Source organism: Podarcis bocagei (assembly GCF_964188305.1).
Source record: "Podarcis bocagei genome assembly, chromosome: 1".
Lineage (NCBI taxonomy): Eukaryota > Metazoa > Chordata > Lepidosauria > Squamata > Lacertidae > Podarcis > Podarcis bocagei.
Genome location: NC_138125.1, coordinates 9,908,146 through 9,932,616, shown reverse-complemented (window position 1 = coordinate 9,932,616; position 24,471 = coordinate 9,908,146). Strand labels below are relative to the sequence as shown.

Here is a 24,471-nt window from a genome sequence, read left to right as displayed (position 1 = left end):
GATGCAGCAGAAGCCAAATGCTGAGAGTCTGATGGCAAGGAGCATGATTTTTATGGCACAAGCTGGCTAAAGTCATGATGCGCAAATAAATAAATAGGACTTCCCTTGCTCAGGGCTGCTGCCCAAACCAGGGAAGGTGGCCGCCGATGGACCAGCGGCACGGGGCAGGAGGCACCTTCTCCCTGGCTGTGCCACGCATCTGCGCCCCCTCCTGACACCCATTCTGCTGGGTGCCCTTCTTGGCCCTCGCACTCTGTCCAGCTGCCACCACCATGCGCTCCGGCTCCCCTCAGGCAGGCAGGCTCGGGATAGGGGAAGCGGGCCACGGACAATTTCCAAGTTGCCTCTCTTACCTCCCGCTCTCTCTCCTCCCCGCACCCCCTCTCTATTAAAGTGGGGTGCTCCCCACTATACACAATTTCACTTCTGCATGTTGGGGCCCCCGCGTAAGTTTTGGGGAAGACACCTGTACTGAACACAGTCTGCTAGCCGAAATCAGTACCCCACTTAACTCATATAAACTAATGTTACTTGTTATGTACTGAGTTGAATAGGATCCAAACTGCAGCAGTCTGATTGGTTCTAGAACAATAGGATTCAGAATGCAGCAGTCTGATTGGTCCTAGAACAATGCAGCAGTATGATTGGTTGGCAGGAACCACCCAATCCTGCTCCAGATAGAAGTGAATCCACAACCTGATTGGCTTACAGTAGAATTCCGGAATTAGCCAATCATGTGCAGCCCATTGTGTAAATCAGTGTTTCCCAACCTTTTTTGGGCAAAGGCACACTTGTTTCATGAAAAAAATCTCGAGGCACACCACCATTACAGCCCCGTGACGTCAGCGCGCAGCGTCACGCCGGGAGGGACGCACGAAAGTGTAAGTTTCAATTTTTTCCCCTCCCCCTTGCCTTCCTTCTGTGCCAACCGCCAAAAAGCCAAGAATCGCGGGACCACCGGCGGAGGGGGGGAGGGCGAGCGGAGGCAGCGGCGAGCCCCGTTCCTCCCCATCCGCCCCATTCCGTGCAAGGAGCGCGAACAGGTGTGAGAAGGGGGTCAAACCTGCGAGTCGGCGCCGGGGAACCTCCAAGCTTTGGGGTGGGGGTGGGAGGAGGCAGCAAAGCGAGGCAGGAAGGAGAGCGCGGCTTGGCTGGGTGAGCTTTGGCAGGGGCAGGGAATGAGAGCCGCGAGGCGGGCGCTGCAGACGGAGGCGCTGCCCGCCGAGCTCGCAGGCAGCCAGGCAGGCAGATGGCGAGAGCCCCGCGCTGGGCGGCCTCTCCTCGCCGCCGGCGCCCCGCCTCTCGCTGCCCGACTCGCCCGCCTCCCTCCGGGGATGGCGCCCCAATCGAAAAGTTGACTTTTTTAAAAAAAAAATAATCTTTCAAATTTTTTGATTTTTCCCGCGGCACACCAGGCAACATCTCGCGGCACACTAGTGTGCCGCGGAACAGTGGTTGAAAAACACTGGTGTAAATAATGTATATAAAGCAGATACTGTGAGGGGACTTTCATTCATTCCTCCTCACTCTGAGTATATTTCATTACTCATTCAAATAAATGTACTTTTAATCAACTTAAGAACGTAAGAAACGAAGAGGAACCCTGTAAGCCAATGGGCCATCTACCTGTAGTCCAGCATCCTGTTTTCAAACTAGCCAACCAGGTGCCCACCCACTGGAAGCCTGCAAGAGGGCCCTGAAACCAACAACACACACCCCACTTCTGATTCCCCGCAACTGGGTATGCAGAAGCACATTGAGAACCAAGCAGTTGTGGCATAAGAACCTCATCTTCCGCTTGTGTGAAATTTCCCTGCTTTGTCCCAAAATGAGGTCCTGAGTTGTAAGCTGGGTGCCTGGCAGAAAGGTCATGCCGCCAGTGGCGAAATAATTTGAGGGACCACCATTTTGGTTTCAGTTTTTTCTTCTTCTGTTTTTAATGAGCCCTGAAGAAAACATCCATATTTTTTTTCAAGGGAATCAGGGTAAAAATCCTCTTTGAGGCAAAAGGCAGAGAGTACTTTACACAGTCTGTTTTAAACAGGAGAGGAAGCACTGAGGATGGGAGAAGAAAATGCTTAGGAAGCCCCAGGTCATCTCGGTTATTTGACAAACACAGGAAATAAATTCCCTCTCATCTTACGGTTAGGAAGGGCTCATCCAGAGTCTGTAGGCATGGATCCAAGCAGGGTTTTGTTTTGTTTTTGTCCCATTGTGAATCACCATAAAAGTCAACTGGGTTTGCTGTGGATTGGCGTTTTCTCAGATGCAGCAGTAAACAACCAGGTTTTCTGAGGAAAGCAGTGGGAGGGGAAAAAAATCTACCCTGCTCTTGACGCATGTCTGGAAAGCATGGACCTGCGCCTACAAATTGTGGCACAAACGGAAGTCTCTAACACAGAGAGGTAGCAGGTGGTCTCACTCTGTTAACAACAGTCACAAACTTTCACCCCAACTCAGCAAGGAAGATTCATTCTTCACCTCCTCCTCCTCCTCTCTCTTTCTCTTTCTCAGAGCAGATATGAAAACCTGTTTTATCCTCCTTTCAGTTGACAGGATGCACATGATGGAAATGAGGACAGTACAATCCCATCTGGAGCCACCACTAGCATACAACAAATCAGAACCGGGCCTGGATCTGGGCCTATATCCCATGGAAGACTTCCTTTCCTGGAGGATATTTTTTAAAAAAATGTTTTTGACAATCTGTGCAATGAACTATCTCTTCAGATGGAAGCCTGAAACATTTCAGAGACCCATTTTTGCCCAGGAGGGATCTACGACGTTCTTCCTTGGAGGAAGAACAGTATACTATATAAATTCTTTAACCAAGGTAATGCCATGCATAACATTTTTCTTGATGCAGTTCGACCCAGTCATTGGCTCCCCTCTTTTTGTTACCCCTGTTTTGTGGAAGGTGCAATTGCAGGACATCAGTGGGGTATAAAAACTTGGCCTGCCTCAGAGTTCATTTCACCCTTCTGGTGACTCCCCAGACGCACTGCAAAGTCGAATTTCCCAGCCAGCTGTCCCGAGTCAACAAGGTCAAATTATTTCTTCTTCCCAGATCCACACCATCCATTTACCGAAGGGGATTCGTTGCCCTGCTATAAATATTTGTTCTTGCTGCTTCAAAAATTCCAGGAGAGAACCTCTGCTCCGATATTAAACTAACAGTGCTTCTCTTGTCTGCGAGGCATGAATATTAGGCTGTCGGGTTTCGATCTCCCAGCTGGACAAATTTTCAGGAAAGCCTAAATTGCCACTGTTCCTCATTGTCAGGGGGAGAGGCTAGTAGACGCCCGCAAATGTGGTGAAGACTCTAGTTCTGGGTCTGTGTAAGAAAAGTTTTTAAATTCGTCTTGGTTAATCATAGAAAGAATTCCTTCTTCAATGGGAGTTAATATTGGCTCCTCTTTTAAAAATTCGGGATCGAAGTTGCTCACATCTTCTTTCGATTTCTGTCATATGCAAATATAAAACAAATATATTAGGTTTTCGTTCTCTCCCTCCCCCCACCTATTAACAAGGGTGACATTCACATTGGTTTCTCAGTATTTTGAGGATTTTGAAAAATTGGCATTGTCATTTTCTAAAAATTGGGCAGGATCCTAACTAAGTTTGTTACATCACACTAAGTACTTGCACCACACAGAAATCAGTGTGAAATAATAATAATAATAATAATAATAATAATAATAATAATAATAATAATAATACTTTATTATTTATACCCCGCCCATCTGGCTGGGCCTCCCCAGCCACCCTGGGCGGCTTCCATAGAAACCAAAAATACAGTAAAATATCACACGTTAAAAACTTCCCTGAACAGGGCTGCCTTAAGATGTCTTCTGAATGTCAGGTAGTTGACACAGTGATTTCTATAGGACCTAAGCGTGAGTAATTTAAGCTTGGGTCCAATCTGTTAGGCTTATATATAAGAAATTAGCTGTACTCAGCTTTTCTGTTATAAGCACCCCAAAAGGGGATTACAGAAATGGCTGCATACACACCAGACATATAAAGCACATTTGAAACACATCTCTCCCAAAGGATCATGGGAACTGTAGTTTTTTTTAAAGTGTTGAGAATACTAGCTCTATGATAGGTAAACAACAGTTCCTAAATTTTTGGCGTGTGTTTTAAATGTATAGTGTGTACCCAACCCAAAATACCAACAACCATCTAGTCCAAAATATTACATTAAAGGCTTATCCCAGGAAAACGACATACTAGCCTGGTTTGCATATAATGCTAAACCATAGTTTTCTTAACAAGTTGTCCCACAGACTATCAAACAATTCTTGTTTCTCCAATGTTTGTTTTGTCACTTGGTGATGGGATGGGATGCAAACCATGGTTAACTGAGAGTGCTGGATTACAAAACACCCAAGTTTTGTAAACAAACGCTAGTTTCAGAATGTAGTTTGCTGGCAGCAAATAAAGCATTGTTAAATTACCGAGCAGGGTTCACCAATAACTTTGAGCCACCGTTTAATAACCCACAGTTATTAAACTTAGGGCCCTCGTATTTATGGGACCGCCTCTCCTGGTCTGCCCCGCAGAGGACCTTAAGGTCCATGAATAACCATAGTTTAGAGGTCCCGGGCCCTAAGGAAGTCAGACTATCCTCCACCAGGGCCAGGGCCTTCTCAGTGATGGCTCTGACCTGGTGGAATGCTCTGTCCCATGAGACTAGGGCCCCTCAGGATTTAACCTCCTTCCGTCGGGCCTGTAAGACAGAGCTATTCCGCCTGGCCTTTAATTTGAATTCAGCCTGATCTTTTATTTCCCTTCCCTTCTCTTCCCTCCCCCTCCCCTTTTATTAAGATTACCTGCTCTGAGACCCCACAGCTAATTCTCCCCTGGCCTCCTCGCTGGCCCAAGTAGGACCAATTCAGCCAGCTAGCCCTGGGGATTACCTAATGCTTATTTCCCCTGAATTGATTTCTGAATTTTTGATTTTTATTGTTATTCATGTTTTTATACTGTACTTTATGCTGCTTTTACAATTAAGTGTTTTGAATTTGTTGTTAGCCGCCCTGAGCCCAGTTTTTGAACCGGGAAGGGCGGGGTATAAATAAAAATGTATTATGATATTATTATTATTATAGTTCAGTAAACTGTGGTTTGGTGTTATGAGCAAACCAGGTCATTGATGTAAATGCAGTTACGCTTTGCATGCAGAAGCTACCAGGTTCAATTCATAGCTGCCTGGGGTTGAATCCGGGGAATTTTTTCATGTAATGCATGGGATCTACTTCTGAGTACATGCACACTTGATAAAATTCTAAACACTCACAATTCGAGGACGGTAAGGCGGCTCTATCTGACGCTGGTTCAGCAGATCCCAATCCAATTCCTTAAAATATGGGTGCAGTAGGATAGCATTCTCTCCACCCAAGGCAATGCTGCCAAGGCGCATTTTGGGGTTCTTGGTCATGAACTGCAAAAAGAAGAAGAAAGGTTTAGCTGGGAAGAAAGTGATGCTCTTAGCCATCCACTATCAGGTCCTATTAATTAGAGACATGGGGAGCTGCCGTATCCTTGGCCCATGTAACTCAGAACTGTCTGCTCTGACTGGCAGTGAGCCTCCAGAAATTCTGACAGGGGTCTTTCCCTTGCTTATCTGGAGATGCTGGGGGAAGCCCTATTGACATCAACGAGTGGCAGGGCCTTCTTGGTGGTGGCTCCCCATTTGTGGAATGCCCTGCCTGATGAAGTGCACCTGTTCTCCCCCCTCACATTTAGAGTTCAGGAGGAATTAAAAACCATTGCCAAGACATTTGATGACCAATAGATACCGTTTCTGAACCAAATTAAATACTTCTGTTATTAGAATCATAGGAGTGTAGAGTGGGAAGGGACACCAAGGGTCATCTAGTCCAACCCTCTGCTCGTAATCACTTTAAGCCAGTAGGTGGGGAGCCTTTTTCAGCTGGAGACCTGCTTTTCCTTGTAGGCTCAATGGCAACTCCCGTGCAAGTTGTGGGCAGGGCAAGATGGAAAAGTTGGCAGAGCAATGAATGTTAATTTTGCCCTTGTACAGAAAGCTAGTTTCCACACAGGCTCCTCTCTGCCCTCCACCCAGGCAAGCAAGAGACCTGACCAGAGTTCAAGGACACATTCCAGCCAGGCAAAAACAGTGAAGGAGGATGCAAACCAGGGCTGCTGAGGTGGTATGGCCTGGGGAGAAGGGGGTGTGGCCTGAGAAGGATCCCGAGGGCCAGATAGGGAGGTGTGGAGGGCCACAATTCGCCACTGAGCCTGAGCTTCTGCAAAACTGCCATAAAAATTCTGGATATTGTGGGTTTGCATGCTGGGTCTGATGCTGGTTTAATGACGCTGGTGAAAAGTTTCATGGTGCCTTGTAAAAAAATTCGCAAAAGTATGTTTGTGGGAAGCTAGCTTCCCTTGCTGCCCTCAGCAAAGCGCTGTAAATTCCTTGTTACAAAAGCAGGAGAAGGAGAAAGAAGGAGAGATGAGCCAGAATCTGCCATCTAATTGCCCTTGTAAAATAAAGAAGAAGGAGAAATATCTGGGAGAGATAGTCATTAAATGAATGGCTGGAAAGAATGAGGGATGAATTAGATCAGAAGGGAAGAGAAAGGCAGGAGACTGGGAGAGAGGTTCACTCCAACATCCATTGGCCTTTAAACAAAGAGAGAATAGTTATTTAAACAGAGCAATTACTCTAATTAAGGCTTCCTTCCATGTTGCCCCAGGACTGGAGGCTGAAGGTCCTGTAAGCAATTTAATCTGATTATTATGTAAGGAAAGTGGGTGGGAAGAAGCAGGGAAAATTGCTGCTTATTATGTGCTTTGCTTGTGGTTGGAAAATAAGACAGATAAACTGGAGCAGACTGGAGTCAGACCTGGGGTTCCATTTCTGCTGGGAAATGTACCAGGTGCCTGAAGACAAGTTGCCATCTCTCAGCCTAGACCACCTTGCTCTCTAAAATCCAAAAGAGCTCCCCAAAATTCAGGACGTGAACTTTGCAGCAGCAACAGCTCACACCAGAAATTCCCATCTGCAGCCCAGAGTGTAAACTTTGCCCTTTGTGAGTCAGTGAGAACTCTTTTTGACACTGTAAACCACAAACTGATTTGATCTCCTTCCTGGTACCTTTTCCTGTTGAGAAATACCTAATCACACTCCCCTTAGTGAAATCTGCTCTGCATGGAGAACTCTGTTCTGCCAAGCAGATATCCCTTACTAGTTTTGAAAGGTTGCTGTTATACCACTCGACTTAAGTAAAGGTAAAGGGACCCCTGACCATTAGGGTCAGTCATGGCCGACTCTGGCGTTGTGGCGCTCATCTCGCTTTATTGGCCGAGGGAGCCGGCGTACAGCTTCCGGGTCATGTGGCCAGCACGACTAAGCCGCTTCTGGTGAACCAGAGCAGCGCACAGAAACGTTGTTTACCTTTCCGCTGGAGCGGTACCTATTTATCTACTTGCAACCTGAAAAGAACGCAACCCGTGTCTGCCTGTCTGCCCATGCACGGGTTGCAATTTGCCACTTCTGCACATGTGCATGACGTCATTTTGTGTGTCTGCGCATGCGCAAGTGACGAAACCCGGAAGTAACCCTTTCCGGTTACTTTGCTGCAGGACGCAACCTGAAAATGCGCAACCTGAAGCAAACGTAACATGAGGTATGATTGTACTTTTTTCGTTGAACTATGAGCTACTTCTGTTAAAATCTACAATTTAATACAATTAATACTTTATTTATTCAAATGTACAGCCGGTTATGTCTTGTGTGTTTATTGAATATGTTTCACGTAACTAGAGGTTTGTTGTTGTTTTGCGATTGTTTTTGGACAGTGTTTTAAAGCCAAGGCAATTTTTTTGAAGGCGGGAAAACCCAAGCCCAAATATGTTGGGTATCCCCAAAACAATGTTGGAAATCAAAATAGTGTGACAGCGGCTACTCTTTGGAACTCCCTGCTGTTGCACATCAGACAAGCACTGCCTTTATTTGTCTTTCTGGTGCCTGTTGAAGACCTTCTGGTCTAAGAAATCTAAGGGGAGATTTCTTTTATTCCAGCCACTCACCTGTGTTGGATTTCAATTGGTTTCTATATATTATTATGATTATTATTTCATTATTTATACCCCACCCCCGCCACCGCCCATCTGGCTGGGTTACAATTGGCTTTTATACATGCAGCTTTTAAAATACAGTTTTGCATTTTTTAAAATTGTATAGTGAAATTGTTTTGTGATGCTTCATGGGAACCAATTCCGAAGTTTAATCGGTTAATTGATTAATCAGGAAAGATCCTTTGGATTTGCCTGAAAGTATCCTCCAGTGGCTCTGTTTTTAAAAATAAAGACATTTAAAATTTGGACATATGCTGCTTCAGATTCTTTTAAAAAGAAAAAATATATTAAAGCTTTTCTTTGTTTACAAGAGTACTGTACAGTCATACCTTGGGTTGAATGTGCTTCAGGTTGAGCGCTTTCGGGTTGCGCTCCGCAGCAACCCAGAAGTAACGGGGCACATTACTTCTGGGTTTCGCTGCTCGTGCATGCTCAGACTCTCAAAATGACGTCACACGCATGCGTGGAAGCAGCAAAACGCAACCTGCGCATGCACAGACGTGCCATCGCATCTTATGTTCCGTTTGGGATGCGAATGGGGCTCTGGAACGGATCCTCTTCACATCCTGAGGTACCACAGTACATCCATTGCCTCTTTTTTAGGTTATAGAGTCCTTTCTACAGATCAGTTACATTTTATATGAAACATTATTGTGAACAGAATATCGTTGGGGAAGAAGGAGGAAAAGGGGGAGAGAAGGGGTAGAAGAAGAAGAAGAGTTTGGATTTGATATCCCGCATTTCACTCCCCTTCAGGAGTCTCAAAGCGGCTAACATTCTCCTTTCCCTTCCTCCCCCACAACAAACACTCTGTGAGGTGCGTGGGGCTGAGAGACTTCAAAGAAGTGTGACTGGCCCAAGGTCACCCAGCAGCTGCATGTGGAGGAGCAGGGAAGCGAACCCGGTTCACCAGATTACGAGACTACCGCTCTTAACCACTACACCACTCTGGTTCTCATGGTAGGGGGTGGAGTGGTAAAACTTACATTCTTTACTTAGTGTGTGTGTTGGGAGGGTTGGGACGTGGGTGGCGCTGTGGGTAAAACCTCAGTGCCTAGGATTTGCCGATCGCATGGTCGGCAGTTCGAATCCCTGCGGCGGGGTGCGCTCCCGTCGTTCAGTCCCAGCGCCTGCCAACCTAGCAGTTCGAAAGCACCTCCGGGTGCAAGTAGATAAATAGGGACCGCTTACCAGCGGGAAGGTAAACGGCATTCCGTGTGCTGCGCTGGCTCGCCAGATGCAGCTTGTCACGCTGGCCATGTGACCCGGAAGTGTCTGCGGACAGCGCTGGCTCCCGGCCTATAGAGTGAGATGAGCGTACAACCCTAGAGTCGGTCACGGGTACCTTTACCTTTTACCTGGGAGGGTTATGTCAGCATCACTTGGGTGGGTTCTCTTTCTATTCGTTTGTCTATCTCATTTCCTTGGTAATGAGAGAGGTTGGGGAGCCCAGATCATGGTTGGTTGTCTTTAGTAAGATTTATTTGTGTGTGGTGGGAGGAAGAGTATTGTTGGGTTAAGTTAGCCTAGAGCTGCCATATGCCCAGATTTTAGAGGACATGTACTGGAATCTGCCTCCAAAAATGGTGTCCTGGATTATTTTTCGGAAATCAGGCAAATGTCCTGGAAAATTGGCAGTGGGGGTTAAATTGTGCCGAAAATGCCTTAAAAAGCTCCAAAACAATTTTGGGGTCTTCCTTTAAAAAAGCTGAAGAACTTTCAGGGTGTCCTGCTTTTTACATTTTGAAATATGGCAACCCTAAGTTAGCCATATTGATTTGTAGGCTATCGGTGTTCAGATTCTTTTATAAGAACATAAGAAGAGACCTGTTGGCTCAGGCCTATCACCATTCTAGTCCAGCATCCTGTTTTTACAGTGGCCAGTGATTATGCTATTGTTTGGAAATGTTATTTGCCTTGGAAAGCTGACAATGAATTGTTCGTCAGAAACAAATAACTGAAGCTGGAGCGAGGGAGGGAGGGAACTTTGCTCAGTTTCCCCCCTTGTGCATTATAGGTCACTGCCGCTTTCTTGCTAAAGAATGTTCTCAGGAACATTCCAGGAAGAGAAGTGACCTTGTAAGACACAAAGAGGAATCTGGAGAAAGTCAGATGGTTCCTAAGAGGAAACAGCTCTGCTGCCCAAGGGAAGGAGGTTGCCTTCCAAGGAACAGCAAACTTGGAACTGCAGACTTGTCTTTTGGAATATCTCAGTCGGTGGAGCATAAGACTCTTAATCTCAGGGTTGCGAGTCCAATGTTGGGCAAAAGATTCCTGCATTCCTGGGGGTTGGACTAGGCTATGGTTACCAGACATCCCCGTTTCCCAGGGACAGTCCCTGGATTTACAAATCTTTCCCCGGACAAAATCTGTTCCCAGAATGTCCCCAGATTCCATTTAATGTCCCTGGATTTATATTTTAAGAGTTGTAGATTTATTAGTGGGGAACGAATGTTGCGTGATTGGTTCAACAGCACAATACACATCATATGGGGACTTCCAGCGAGGCAAAATCATAGAATCATAGAATCATAGAATCATAGAGTTGGAAGAGACCACAAGGGCCATCGATTCCAACCCCCTGCCAAGCAGGAAACACCATCAGAGCACTCCTGACATATGGTTGTCAAGCCTCTGCTTAAAGACCTCCAAAGCAGGAGACTCCACCACACTCCTTGGCAGCAAATTCCACTGTCAAACAGCTCTTACTGTCAGGAAGTTCTTCCTAATGTTTAGGTGGAATCTTCTTTCTTGTAGTTTGGATCCATTGCTCCGTGTCCGCTTCTCTGGAGCAGCAGAAAACAACCTTTCTCCCTCCTCTATGTGACATCCTTTTATATATTTGAACATGGCTATCATATCACCCCTTAACCTCCTCTTCTCCAGGCTAAACATGCCCAGCTCCCTTAGCCGTTCCTCATAAGGCATTGTGCCACAGCACGATGGCGGGTGCCACAGCAGCGAGCAGCTCCTGAAGCCAGCCAGAGCGAACTGCGCTACCAGGCTGCCTCTGGGCTGCTGAGACTCCCGCTGCCGCTGCCACTGCCAAGGGGGAACCAGGGAAACTGGCACATCAACTGGGGGAACCGCTGACACCCCCCCATGGCCCAAATCGAGCCAGGAGTGAGAGCGCCCAGCCACCTGACCGACTGCCCAGCAGCGCTCCTGGGCCAGTAAATACCCTGGAGCCGACGCAGGGAGAAGGAGGAGAGGAGAAGGAGAAGGAAGAGAGAGAAAGAGGAAGGAGAAAAAAGAGGGGAGCCCCGACCTTGCCACGCCGTCGCCATTACTACCGGAGAGGTAGGAAAGCACCGGGAGGGCAAGGACATGTGGCCGAGCCCAGGCCCGACCCGAGCCTACTCCACAGCAGGGTAGCGCTCCAAGAGAGCAGGCCAGGGCCCAGAGGAGGGCCATGTGACAGAGGAGACCACAGAAGAGAAGATATTACTCCTTAATTTTTTTTAAAAAAAAATCGTGTTTTTTTAATGTCCCCAGATTCTTTGAAAAAAATCTGGTAACCTTAGACTAGGTGATCCTCTTGGTCCTTTCCAATTTTATGCTTCTGTTCCTGCCTCCTTGGCCCCACTCCCTTTTTGGGTAGCTGTGAAGGACAATACTTGTGAACTCAACATTTCATGAAAGCAGTTATTGCCCAGTAGTGGCTTGTTCCCACTGGGACCGACAGGGCAAAAGGCAGGGAAGATCTACATTAGGTGGAGACATAGGCAGTGACAGGCAGAGAGCCACATCCTGACCAGTTGTAAACAAGGAAGGTGGGGTTGGCTGGGGACAGACTGAGACTGGTGGGACCGTGGTCCATTCGCCCAGGTGAACTACCAAAGGAGCAAAACAATGCAATTTTAAAGAATCAAAATAATGACAACACCTGAGAACATTATAGAACAGCCATAGAAACTCCAGCGGGTGCAGAATGCTGCAGTGAGGCTCCTCACGGGGTCTCTGCCATGGGAGCATATTCACCCAGTGCTTTTCAAGCTGCACTGGCTCCCGGTGGAGTACAGGGTCAGATTTAAGGTGCTGCTTTTGACCTTTAAAGCCCTTCACGGCCTAGGACCCTCATACCTACGGGACCGCCTCTCCCGGTATGCCCCATGGAGAGCCTCAAGGTCCATAAATAGCAACACCCTAGAGGTCCCGGGCCCTAAGGGAGTCAGATTAGCCTCAACCAGAGCCAGGGACTTATCAGTGATGGCTCCGGCCTGGTGGAACACTCTGCCTCATGAGACTAGGGCCCTGCAGGATCTGATTTCTTTTCGCAGGGCCTGTAAGACAGAGTTGTTCCGCCTGGCCTTTGGCTTGGAGCCAATTTGATTCCCTCCCTCCCTCTCTTTCTTTTTTCTTTTCCTTCTCCTCCTACGATGAGGCTACATTTTAATATTTTAATGTTCCATTATTTTAATGCTGTATTTTATTTTTGTTTTTAAGTTGTAATCATTCATCTTGTTTTTATTATTGCTTGTAAGCCGCTCCGAGCCCGGCCTTGGCTGGGGAGGGCGGGGTATAAATAATAAATTATTATTATTATTATTATTAATCACCACAGCTGATATTTCCAAGGTCGCCAGGAACAGTATCTTTCATAGAATCACAGAATCATAGAAAATTGTAGGGTTGGAAGGGAACCTGAGAGTCATCTGGCCCAACCCCCTGCAAGACAGGAATCTCAGCTAACGCATCCCTGACAGATGCCCATCCAACCTCTGCTTAAAAACCTCCAAGGAAGGAGAGCCCACCACCTTCTGAGGGAGTCTGTTCTGCTGCTGAACAGCTCTTACCATTGGAAAGTTCTCCCTAATGTTTAGTTGGAATCTGCTTTCCTGTCATTTGAACCCATTGGTTCGGATCCTACCCTCTGGAGCAGCAGAAAACCAGCTTGCTCCATCTTCCATGTGACAGCCCTTCAGATATTTGAAGACGGCTGTTCCATCACCTCTCCGTCTTCTCTTCAAGCGAAACCTCCCCAGCTCCCTCAACCGTTCCTCATCAGGCTTGGTTTCCAGACCCTTGATCGTCTTGGTTGCCCTCCTCTGCAAATGCCTGGGTGAACGGGGATATTTTAAAATCCCTACTGACTCTTACTGTTTAGCAAAAGATGTAAGTCAGAGGGAAGTTGTGCAAACAAGACAAGTGTATACATACGGCCTTCAGAATTGAAACGGCATCTTCTGGGAGCCAAGACGGGTAGGAGATTTCATCCTTAAGGATGGCCTCAAAGAGGTCATCTTCGTTTTCAGCTTCGAAGGGAGCGTGGCCACACAGCATCTCGTAGAGCAGCACTCCCATCGCCCACCAGTCGACGTCGGGACCATACAGCATCTCTTGTAAAATCTGCCGTGAGATGAGCAAGAGTCAAAATCAACAGTGCTACCCAGTCATTCTTATTCCCGGCCTGTTGAGGACTGCAACGCCGAGTATTGGCATGCATATGTGAAAGAGAATCACAGATCAAAGCCCAGTGAGATTTCGTAATTGTTTCCAGAAGAGCAGCCATGTTAGGCTCTTGCATCAATTTATTTATTTATTTATTTATTTATTTATTTATTTATTTATTTATACCCCGCCCATCTGGTTGAGTTTCCCCAACACTCTGGGTGGCTCCCATTCAAGTGTTAAAATTAATACAACAATACATTAAAAACTTCCCTAAACAGGGCTGCCTTCAGATGTCTTTTTAAAATATGATAGCTGCTTATTTCCTTGACATCTGGTGGGAGGGCATTCCACAGGGTGGGCACCACTACTGAGAAGGCCCTCTGCCTGGTTCCCTGTAACCTCACTTCTCGCAATGAGGGAACCGCCAGAAGGCCCTCGGCGCTGGACCTCAGTGTCCGGGCAGAACGATGGGGGTGGAGACGCTCCTTCAGGTATACTGGGCCTTTGGGCCGTTTAGGGCTTTAAAGGTCAGCACCAACACTTTGAATTGTGCTCGGAAACGTACTGGGAGCCAATGCAGATCTCTCAGGACCGGTGTTATGTGGTCCTGGTGGCCACTCCCAGTCACCAGTCTAGCTGCCACAAGCAATCACAAGGAGTCAAGCAGAACCTAATACCGTATTTTTCGGACTATTGGACGCACCGGTCCATAGGACGCACCTAGATTGGGGGGGGGGGGAAATAAAGGCAAAAAAAATTTATCCCCCCCCCCAGGCGCGGGGCTGGGGCGGGGAAGCCCGAGCTTCCCCCTCCCCCAGAACGGGACCCAGAGCCATGCTTTGGCATCGCTCTGGGAACTTGCGGGGCTGGGGGAGGAGGAAGCCTTCCGCCAACCTCCAAACCATGTCGGGAGACAGCGGGATGGCGCGCTGCGCCTCTCCCGCTGTCCCCCGAGCTTGTGGGGCTGGCGGTGGGGCTCTCCTGAAGCCGGGAGGTTGTGGGGATGGTGGGGGGGGGGGAGAAGCAGGCTTGCTTCTCCCTCCCCCAGCCTCCCGATCAGGTCGGGGAAAAGCGGGATAGCGGAGCGCCGCCATCCCGCTTTCCCCCGACCTGATCTGGAGGTTGTGGGGATGGTGGGGGGGGAGAAGCAGGCTTGCTTCTCCCTCCCCCAGCCTCCCGATCAGGTCGGGGAAAAGCGGGATAGCGGAGCGCCGCCATCCCGCTTTCCCCCGACCTGATCTGGAGGTTGTGGGGATGTGGGGGGGGAGAAGCAGGCTTGCTTCTCCCTCCCCCAGCCTCCCGATCAGGTCGGGGAAAAGCGGGATAGCGGAGCGCCGCCATCCCGCTTTTCCACGACCTGATCTGGAGGTTGTGGGGCTGGTGGGGGGGAGAAGCAGGCTTGCTTCTCCCTCCCCCAGCCTCCCGATCAGGTCGGGGAAAAGCGGGATAGCGGAGCGCCGCCATCCCGCTTTTCCACGACCTGATCTGGAGGTTGTGGGGCTGGTGGGGGGGAGAAGCAGGCTTGCTTCTCCCTCCCCCAGCCTCCCGATCAGGTCGGGGAAAAGCGGGATAGCGGAGCGCCGCCATCCCGCTTTTCCACGACCTGATCTGGAGGTTGTGGGGCTGGTGGGGGGGAGAAGCAGGCTTGCTTCTCCCTCCCCCAGCCTCCCGATCAGGTCGGGGAAAAGCGGGATAGCGGAGCGCCGCCATCCCGCTTTCCCCCGACCTGATCTGGAGGTTGTGGGGCTGGTGGGGGGGAGAAGCAGGCTTGCTTCTCCCTCCCCCAGCCTCCCGATCAGGTCGGGGAAAAGCGGGATAGCGGAGCGCCGCCATCCCGCTTTCCCCCGACCTGATCTGGAGGTTGTGGGGCTGGTGGGGGGGAGAAGCAGGCTTGCTTCTCCCTCCCCCAGCCTCCCGATCAGGTCGGGGAAAAGCGGGATAGCGGAGCGCCGCCATCCCGCTTTCCCCCGACCTGATCTGGAGGTTGTGGGGCTGGTGGGGGGGAGAAGCAGGCTTGCTTCTCCCTCCCCCAGCCTCCCGATCAGGTCGGGGAAAAGCGGGATAGCGGAGCGCCGCCATCCCGCTTTCCCCCGACCTGATCTGGAGGTTGTGGGGCTGGTGGGGGGGAGAAGCAGGCTTGCTTCTCCCTCCCCCAGCCTCCCGATCAGGTCGGGGAAAAGCGGGATAGCGGAGCGCCGCCATCCCGCTTTCCCCCGACCTGATCTGGAGGTTGTGGGGCTGGTGGGGGGGAGAAGCAGGCTTGCTTCTCCCCCCGCCAGCCTCCAGATCAGGTCGGGGAAAAGCGGGATAGCGGAGCGCCGCCATCCCGCTTTTCCCCGACCTGATCTGGAGGTTGTGGGGATGTGGGGGGGGGGGAGAAGCAGGCTTGCTTCTCCCCCCGCCAGCCTCCAGATCAGGTCGGGGAAAAGCGGGATAGCGGAGCGCCGCCATCCCGCTTTTCCACGACCTGATCTGGAGGTTGTGGGGCTGGTGGGGGGGAGAAGCAGGCTTGCTTCTCCCTCCCCCAGCCTCCCGATCAGGTCGGGGAAAAGCGGGATAGCGGAGCGCCGCCATCCCGCTTTTCCACGACCTGATCTGGAGGTTGTGGGGCTGGTGGGGGGGAGAAGCAGGCTTGCTTCTCCCCCCGCCAGCCTCCCGATCAGGTCGGGGAAAAGCGGGATAGCGGAGCGCCGCCATCCCGCTTTTCCACGACCTGATCTGGAGGTTGTGGGGATGGTGGGGGGGAGAAGCAGGCTTGCTTCTCCCCCCGCCAGCCTCCAGATCAGGTCGGGGAATAGCGGGGTGGCGGCTCTGCGCCTCCCCGCTGTCCCCAGCTTTTGGGTGCAGGCTGCTGCCCGCAAGCCTTGCGAGCCCGCGGGACATCCCGCCGGGCTTGCAAGACTTGGGATAGCTTCCTGAAGCCTGGAGAGCGAGAGGGGTCGGTGCGCACGGACCCCTCTCGCTCTCCAGGCTTCAGCAAAAGCCTGCATTCGCACCATAGGACGCACACACATTTCCCCTTCATTTTTGGAGGGGAAAAAGTGCGTCCTATAGTGCGAAAAATACGGTAAATATATTAGCGTCATAGAATTGTTGGAAGGGACCACAAGGATCATCTAATCCAACTCCCTGCAGTTGGAGTAGACTCGAACCCACAACCCTGAGATTACGAGTCCCATGCTCTACCGACTAAACTATGGAATAAGCTTTCATAGACTCAAACCCAATTCTTCAGATGCAGGAAGTGAAATCTTGGCTGGTAGGTATGGAAAGGAGAAAACCATAAGATGGGAATTGAATGGCAAGCAGATCCAACAAGTTGCATTGGTAGATAACTAGAGCTTAAATATATGTTAAACAGGCACACCTTTAACCTTTTACAGTAGTAAATGGGCAATAATTGCTGAGATGATTGTATTAACGCCTGAAGGGACTGATTTGCAAGGACAGTCATAGACAGTACAGACATTCTGGCATTGGCCAGCTAATCAACACATGTCTCATGATCAAAATCCTTTGCAGTGTGATGGAAATTTGAGTACAGCATTCTCCAACCCACACAAATGTCAAGCAATCAAGTTACCTGTTCAGAAATAAAGCCATTCAGAAACGACTTGGACCTGTGAATGAGCCACTGCAGGGCTAATCTCACAGAAAGAACTTTTCTGTCACATGTCTCACAATTGGCTGCGAATCACCAAGTGCTCAGAAACCAAGAGAAGTACTAGATGCATGCATGAACGATGAAAGAGCAAGTTTAACATGTGAACTGGCCTATGGACGGGACATAGCAACATCCATGGCAGAACAACACCCATGCTGCCTGCAGAAGAGTCTCATGGTTTTGAGGCAACTACATATGTAAACCCTGTGCAATCATATATCCAAACGCCTTGCAAATACTCTGCAAACATTTCTAATTTGGAATCATTTATTCTGCCACATAAACTGGCCTAGCTCGGTTTCTGCACTGCCGAGCCGAGCCTGGTGGGGAAATGCAGGGTTTGAGAAAGCAAAGCTCCTGCACAGGCGACATCTTTCCTGTACCTCTGGGGCGATGTAGTCAGGTGTTCCACAGAAGGTCGCCGTGGTGACCCCGTCGCGGATTCCTTCTTTACACATCCCAAAGTCAGCCAGCTTGCAATGGCCCTCGTGATCGAGCAGCACGTTATCCAGCTTCAGATCCCTGCAACAGTGGAGACACACGTCAGTTTGCAGGTGGTAAAAGGTAAAGGTAAAGGGACCCCTGACCATTAAGTCTAGTCATGGCCGACTCTGGGGTTGCGGCGCTCATCTCGTTTTACTGGCCGAGGGAGCCAGCGTACAGCTTCCGGGTCATGTGGCCAGCATGACTAAGCCGCTTCTGGAGAACCAGAGCAGTGCATGGAAACGCCGTTTACCTTCCTGCTGGAGCGGTACCCATTTATCTACTTGCACTTTGACGTGCTTTCGAACTGCTAGGCTGGCAGGAGCAGGGACCGAGCAACGGGAGCTCACCCCATTGTGGGGATTCGAACCGCTGACCTTTTGATCGGCAAGCCCAAGAGGCTCAGTGGTTTAACCCACAGCGCCACCCGCGTCCCACCTTGCAGGTGGTAAATTGAGACAAAAAGGAAGTGTGACAACAAGTTGAAGATCAACACCAACAAAAAAAGGTTATTCATGTATGCCACTACTGCGGCCTGTGTTTTGTTAGCCCCAAAATGGAAAACAAGAGAGGTACCAACCAAAAATGAATGGCAACTTAAGCTGACGGAATAGGCACAACTTGCAGATTTAACATACAAAATAAGAGAACAAGAAGAACATACGTTTAGAGAAGACTGGGAAACGTTTATTGAATACACGGGGGAAATTGTGTACAGCATTAAGATAAATTCAACAGTGCAAATAAGTTTTAATGGATGTAATAATGGAATACTGCATGGTTTAGTTTTTGTAAAATATGCAGGTATTTTTATGATACGTAAAATGAACCATGAAAAGAGAAGAAGGGAAGTCATTGATATTTTAAGGATGTTTAAATGAGTATTTAAAACCAAAAAATTAATTACACACACACACACACCCAGCATAGATGCTACCACAAATTCTGTTTTCAGTGGTTCCCCCTGCCCTCCCCAAGCGATGCTTGAATCATCCAGACCAGTGGTTCCCAAATCTTTTCAGATCTGCCCAGTGCCCCCTACCCCACCCCCTAAAAAGCATCATTCAAAATAGCAGTTTGCATGACCCACCAAGGAAGATAAAAAACACAATAAAATTCAAAACAGTGACCACTGATTACACATTTATTCAAAATCCAGTTAGAACTATTTAGTTTAATTCAACAAAAATGATGGACTTGACCCAGCAATATCCACTTTTCAGAGTCATGGTTATTTACAGCTCCCCCTGGTGCCCCCTTGACTCTTAAAACCCTCCCCAGGTAATCCCCCCCCCCCGAGGGGGGCACTGCCCACAGTGGGAACCACTGATCCTATCATGAATCACATGAATATCATGCAGGTGGTACTCAATCTTACTCAGAGTAGACCCTCTGAAATCAACAGAGGTGAGTAAGTTAGGACCATGCATTCCAGTAAGTCTGCTCTGAGTAAACTTCAGTTGAATAGCACCTATTGTGTTCTTTGAGTCACTGTCATTTGGGAAGAACAATCGATCCCTATGATGTTGTTGTTTAGTCGTATCCGACTCTTCGTGACCCCATGGACCAGAGCACGCCAGGCACTCCTGTCTTCCACTGCCTCCCGCAGTTTGGTCAAACTCACGTTCCTAGCTTCAAGAACACTGTCCAACCATCTTGTCCTCAGTCGTCCCCTTCTCCTTGTACCCTTCATCTTTCCCAACATCAGGGTCTTTTCCAGGGAGTCTTCTCTTCTCATGAGGTGGCCAAAGTACTGGAGCCTCAGCTTCATGAACTGTCCTTCCAGTGTGCACTCAGGGCTGATTTCCTTAAGAATGGATAGATTGGATCTTCTTGCAGTCCATGGGACTCTCCAGAGTCTCCTCCAGCACCATAATTCAAAAGCATCAATTCTTCGGCGATCAGCCTTCTTTATGGTCCAGCTCTCACTTCCATACATCACTACTGGGAAAACCATAGCTTTAACTATACGGACCTTTGTTGGCAAGGTGATGTCTCTGCTTTTTAAGATGCTGTCTAGGTTTGTCATTGCTTTTCTCCCAAGAAGCAGGCATCTTTTAATTTCGTGACGGCTGTCCCCATCTGCAGTGATCATGGAGCCCAAGAAAGTAAAATCTCTCACTGCCTCCATTTCTTCCCCTTCTATTTACCAGGAGGTGATAGGCCCAGTGGCCATTATCTTCGTTTTTTTGATGTTGAGCAGACCATATTTTGCGCTCTCCCTTTTCACCCTCATTAAAAGGTTCTTTAATTCCTCCTCACTTTCTGCCATCAAGGTTGTGTCACCTGCCAAAAGCACTTTATACATAAAAATGTCAGCAAAAACCCAGCATCCATTAATGGCTCCTCTGTTGAGAATTGTAATACTGTGGAGGTAAACTATAGCCGTGGTTGTTTAAGGTGGCCTCCTTGTGCTATATGTGAATGAAACCTCTGCTGCAACCTCAGGAAGAGGAAAAGAACAATGGGATCCAACTTCAGGCAGTGAGGCTGGAAAACAGGCCCAGGCAGGAGACAAATAACTACTAGCAGAAGATGTAAAAGGGGAGAAGAGCCAAGCAGAGTCAGTAATTCGAAAGAGAAGGAACAAGGAACAAGGAAAAAGAGAAACAGATCTTAATGACAAGCAAAAGAAGACCAACATTACCACCCTGGGCAATACTTTACGTCTGGGGAGGGAAGGGGAAAAGAAATTTCCCCCAGTAAGTCATCCGGTTCAAGCCTTGCTCACAGATAAAGTTTCCAATAGCAAAACGTTTGGGGAGGCTTTTTTCTAAAGCTGCACTGCAGTCATTTTTAGTTTGTTGTTCCTTTTTTAGCTTATTTGTTGTGACAGCCCGTTCCAAGAGGCAAATTTTAAAACCACGACTACAACCCTATAGAACTGGGAACAGGGAAAATACCGTAGCTCCTCTGCACCTGAAATTTCAAGGGGTTAATCGTCACCCACTCCTAAATGGAGTGATCTCGCTTGCTCCCTGCTCCACATAGTCATAGGGCGGGGAGAAGAATTCTTGACTTGAAAGCCACATTCTTGATTGGAAGGTCTGCAGTTCAAATCCACTCAATGGTAGTAAGCTCCCGTTGCTCTGTCCCAGCTTCTGCCAACCTGCCATACGTCTGGAATTTGCATATGCCATACGTCCAGACATACACAAAATACCACAGTCAGAAGCAGTGTCCCCCCCCAAAAAAAAACCTGAACAACTTTTGTGTTCGGATTTTCACTTGTTGAAATATGGCAACCCTAGCAGTTTGAAAGCACAACCAAACTCGGCCCTCCAGCTGTTTAGGGACTACAAGTCCCATCATCCCTGACCACTGGTCCTGTTAGCTAGGGATGATGTAGTCCCAAAACAGCTGGAGGGCCAAGTTTGGCCATTACTGGATAACCAGTGCAAATAGATAAATAGGTACCACTGCGGCGGGAAGGTAAACAGTGTTTCCATGCGCTCTGGTTTCTGTCACGGTCTTCCGTTGTGCCAGAAGCGGTTTAGTCATGCTGGTCATATGACCCGGAAAGCTGTCTGTGGACAAACACCAGCTCCCTCGGCCTGAAAGTGAGATGAGCGCCGCAACCCCATAGTCGCCTTCGACTGGACTTAACCGTCCAGTGGTCCTTTACCTTTTTACTGTATACTGTTTAAGGCAGTATCATACCACTTTAAACAGTGAATGGCTTACCTTAAATAATCCTGGGAACTCTGGTTTGACCAAGGCAGAATAGAGTTGTACTATTATTTCCCATGATGTGGACACTATACTTTGGCTGATGCAGCCTAAAATAGCGTTAGCTTTTTTGCTGCTGCATCACACTGTGAACTCACGTTAAGCTTCCTCATGTTAAAGTTACTCATGTAACTTTAAACAAGCATGGTGTTATGTACTGAAGTTCTCACCCTAGGCCAGCAGGGGGATACTGTAGATAGTTATGCAAATGAAGGATCGAAAAGTGACGTTCAGTGATTGGATAGTTTTGTATGCAAATGAAGGATCGAAAAGTGACGTTCAGTGATTGGATAGTTTTAGAAAATGGCAACAGTTACATTGTTCTGAAGCTCTATATAAGCAGGCTGACTGAGCTCCTCAGCTTAGTTCTGTTCCAGCTTACAAAATAAAGAGCTGCTTTGGAGAAATCGCTGTGTCGTCTGCTATGTCAACCCACAGCTTAACACTGGCGACAAGGATGGGATGAAGGCCTGCTGGATAGCGTGGATCTTGGATGTGGTCGGGTGAAGGCTGGAGGCGTCAATAAGATTCTGGGAAGTGTCGTTGGATGTTAAGAGACCCCAAGTCCCGCTCACAGAGCTATAACTCCCAGAGTGGTTTAACAATCAGTCCCTCTTCCCCGGGAGCTCTGTGAGGGAGAATACAGGGTCTCCTAACTATTATTCCCCCTGAACAAACTGCAGCTCCCAAAATTTCCTTCCTCTTTTGATCGCTTTGTTTTCTCCCCCCTATCCCCTCCAGCTCTTTTGGGTAAATATCCGCTAGGCTTTGTCATTCTCTTAACTTTCACCATCTCCTTCCTGACACATCAGCCTCTGGGAGACTGCTTCAAGGCTTGCTTAGGTGATGCACCTGAGACCTCCGGTCCGGCTTGGCATCACTCGCCTTCTCTCTGAAAAGGGCAAAGCACAGCCAGCCTAAGGCCTGTCTGTGCTTCTTGCCTGTCGCCATGACAACGGAAACACTGGCTCCCATTCATCATCAGCTACCTCCCCTGTGCTTCTGGGGGAACTAGAATTCGTTCCTTTTCCTGGACTGCTCTTTCTTATTTCTTTGCTGTATGAAATGGCCTCTGTGCTCTGGTTCTGCGGAGAGGCTCAGGGCTGGGCAAGAAATATGTCCTCCTTTTCCAGGACACATCCTCTTTTCCTGGTCTGGGTGCAAATTTGGCACAAAATTTGGCCAAAAATGGATTTTTTAGCTTGGTTTTTTTGTTTGCAGTAACCCAAGAAACTTTTTCTACTGCATTAGACTTCGATCTAAGGCTAAACTTGTCTGCAGCAGAGAATCACAACAGAGCAGCATCTTAAATTATTATTATTATTATTTTGCTGAAAGCATGTTTTTACATGAGTAGAATGTGTGCTTTTATTTAAAATGCATCTCTTGGTTATTTGTGGGGCATAGGAATTTGTTCATCCCCCCCCCCAAAAAAAATAAAGTCCAGCCCCCCACAAGGTCTGAGAGACAGTGGACCAGCCCCCTGCTGAAAAAGTTTGCTGACCCCTGTTCTATAGCCTACATATAGTAGGCATATTTTAAATGATAGTTGTCATAACGATCTGTAGTTAAAAGCAGAGGAGGGCAAATGTGTCTTCCTTTTTTGCTCTTCAAAATATGGCAACCCTAGGATAGCATAAAGCTCCATGGATATAAAACTCCTATATTGCTTCAGCAGTGAGATGGAATGACCCTCAACCCTATTAAAAAAAATGGGTTCAGTTTGCCTGCAAGATCGCCATACCCAATATATGCCCACTCGATCTCTTCGATCACGGAACTGGCACTGTTAAAGGTGCCATGTAACACCCATTCAAACATTTGTAAGAAACCAATATTTTAGTTCCTCTGGAACTCCCTGCCTATTGAAGTCAAACAGGGGCCTTCACTGTACTCTTTTTGGCACTTGCTAAAAACATTTTTGTTTAGACAAGCCTATCAATCAATTTGCTTTTATATCGGGTGTTAGCCGCCCTGAGGAGGGCTGGGGAGAGGGCGGGGTATAAATTATTATTATTATTATTATTATTATTATTATTATTATTATTATTATTATTATCCACATGTGTAGAATGTGGATGTATGTTGTTAATCCTGTTGTTAGTTTATTGTCGATTTTATGTTTTGAATGATTGAAAGATTAATTGTTATGGTTTTTTGCATATAATTCTATTGTTCTGTCCTCTTTGTAAACCGCTTTGAGGTTTGTTTTTACAAAAACCAATCAGTGTATAGATTTTGCAAATAAATAAACACACACACACACACATATATATATTAAGTAGAAGACAGCTGCCTCCTGATTGCGAGACCCAATCAAACTGGAAGGTCATACTGAGCACTCAGCTAGTAAAGGTAAAGGGACCCCTGACCATTAGGTCCAGTCGTGACCGACTCTGGGGTTGTGGCGCTCATCTCGCCTTATTGGCCGAGGGAACCGGCATACAGCTTCCGGGTCATGTGGCCAGCATGACTAAGCCGCTTCTGGAGAACCAGAGCAGCACACGGAAACGCCGTTTACCTTCCTGCCGGAGCGGTACCTGTTTATCTACTTGCACTTTGACATGCTTTCAAACTGCTAGGTGGGCAGGAGCAGGGACCCAGCCAAGGGAGCTCACCCCATCATGGGGATTCAAACCGCCGACCTTCTGATCGGCAAGCCCTAGGCTCTGTGGTTTAGACCACAGTGCCACCCACTGTGAATTATACAAATGTGACACAAGATGGCGATGGTGAGCTAATGACAGATTCAATATATTTTTAAAAACTTTTAAAAAAATTTTAAAAAAGCATTTTCACAACATTCTTTTATATATGTGTAGATTCCACCTGAGTCAGAGCCACAGCCCTTCCCTAATGTTCGAATGCCCCTTCTTATGTTCTAATGGTCAGCACACTGTTCAGGGTGCTGGCTTGCAGTGGGCAGTGGGCTGGAGCCATCTGCTCTGCAAGGCTTAATTTCTCTCTGCAGTTTGGAGCATGCATGCTTTGAGCATTCTTTAGCAGCGATGCTAGGAAGGAGGGACTATGGGAAGAAGGGAGGAAGAGAGAGGTTGGTGTCACATGTTCCTTTGCAAACCACAGACCTTGAA

The 24,471-nt window shown here is 48.1% G+C and overlaps 1 protein-coding gene across 1 annotated transcript in view; it reads right to left on the bottom strand.

The window, feature by feature from the left end:
* Positions 1 to 1,906: 1,906 nt before the first annotated feature.
* Positions 1,907 to 24,471, bottom strand: part of PRKCH (protein kinase C eta) — a 121,333-nt gene continuing 98,768 nt past the window's right edge. Inside the window, exons 11-14 of the mRNA XM_081192480.1 lie at positions 17,551 to 17,689; positions 13,270 to 13,458; positions 5,303 to 5,446; positions 1,907 to 3,461 (exon numbers count right to left, since the gene is read on the bottom strand). Of these exons, the coding sequence (XP_081048606.1) occupies positions 3,279 to 3,461; positions 5,303 to 5,446; positions 13,270 to 13,458; positions 17,551 to 17,689 (655 nt within the window). The 3' untranslated portion in view covers positions 1,907 to 3,278. The remainder of the gene's footprint in view (positions 3,462 to 5,302; positions 5,447 to 13,269; positions 13,459 to 17,550; positions 17,690 to 24,471) is intronic.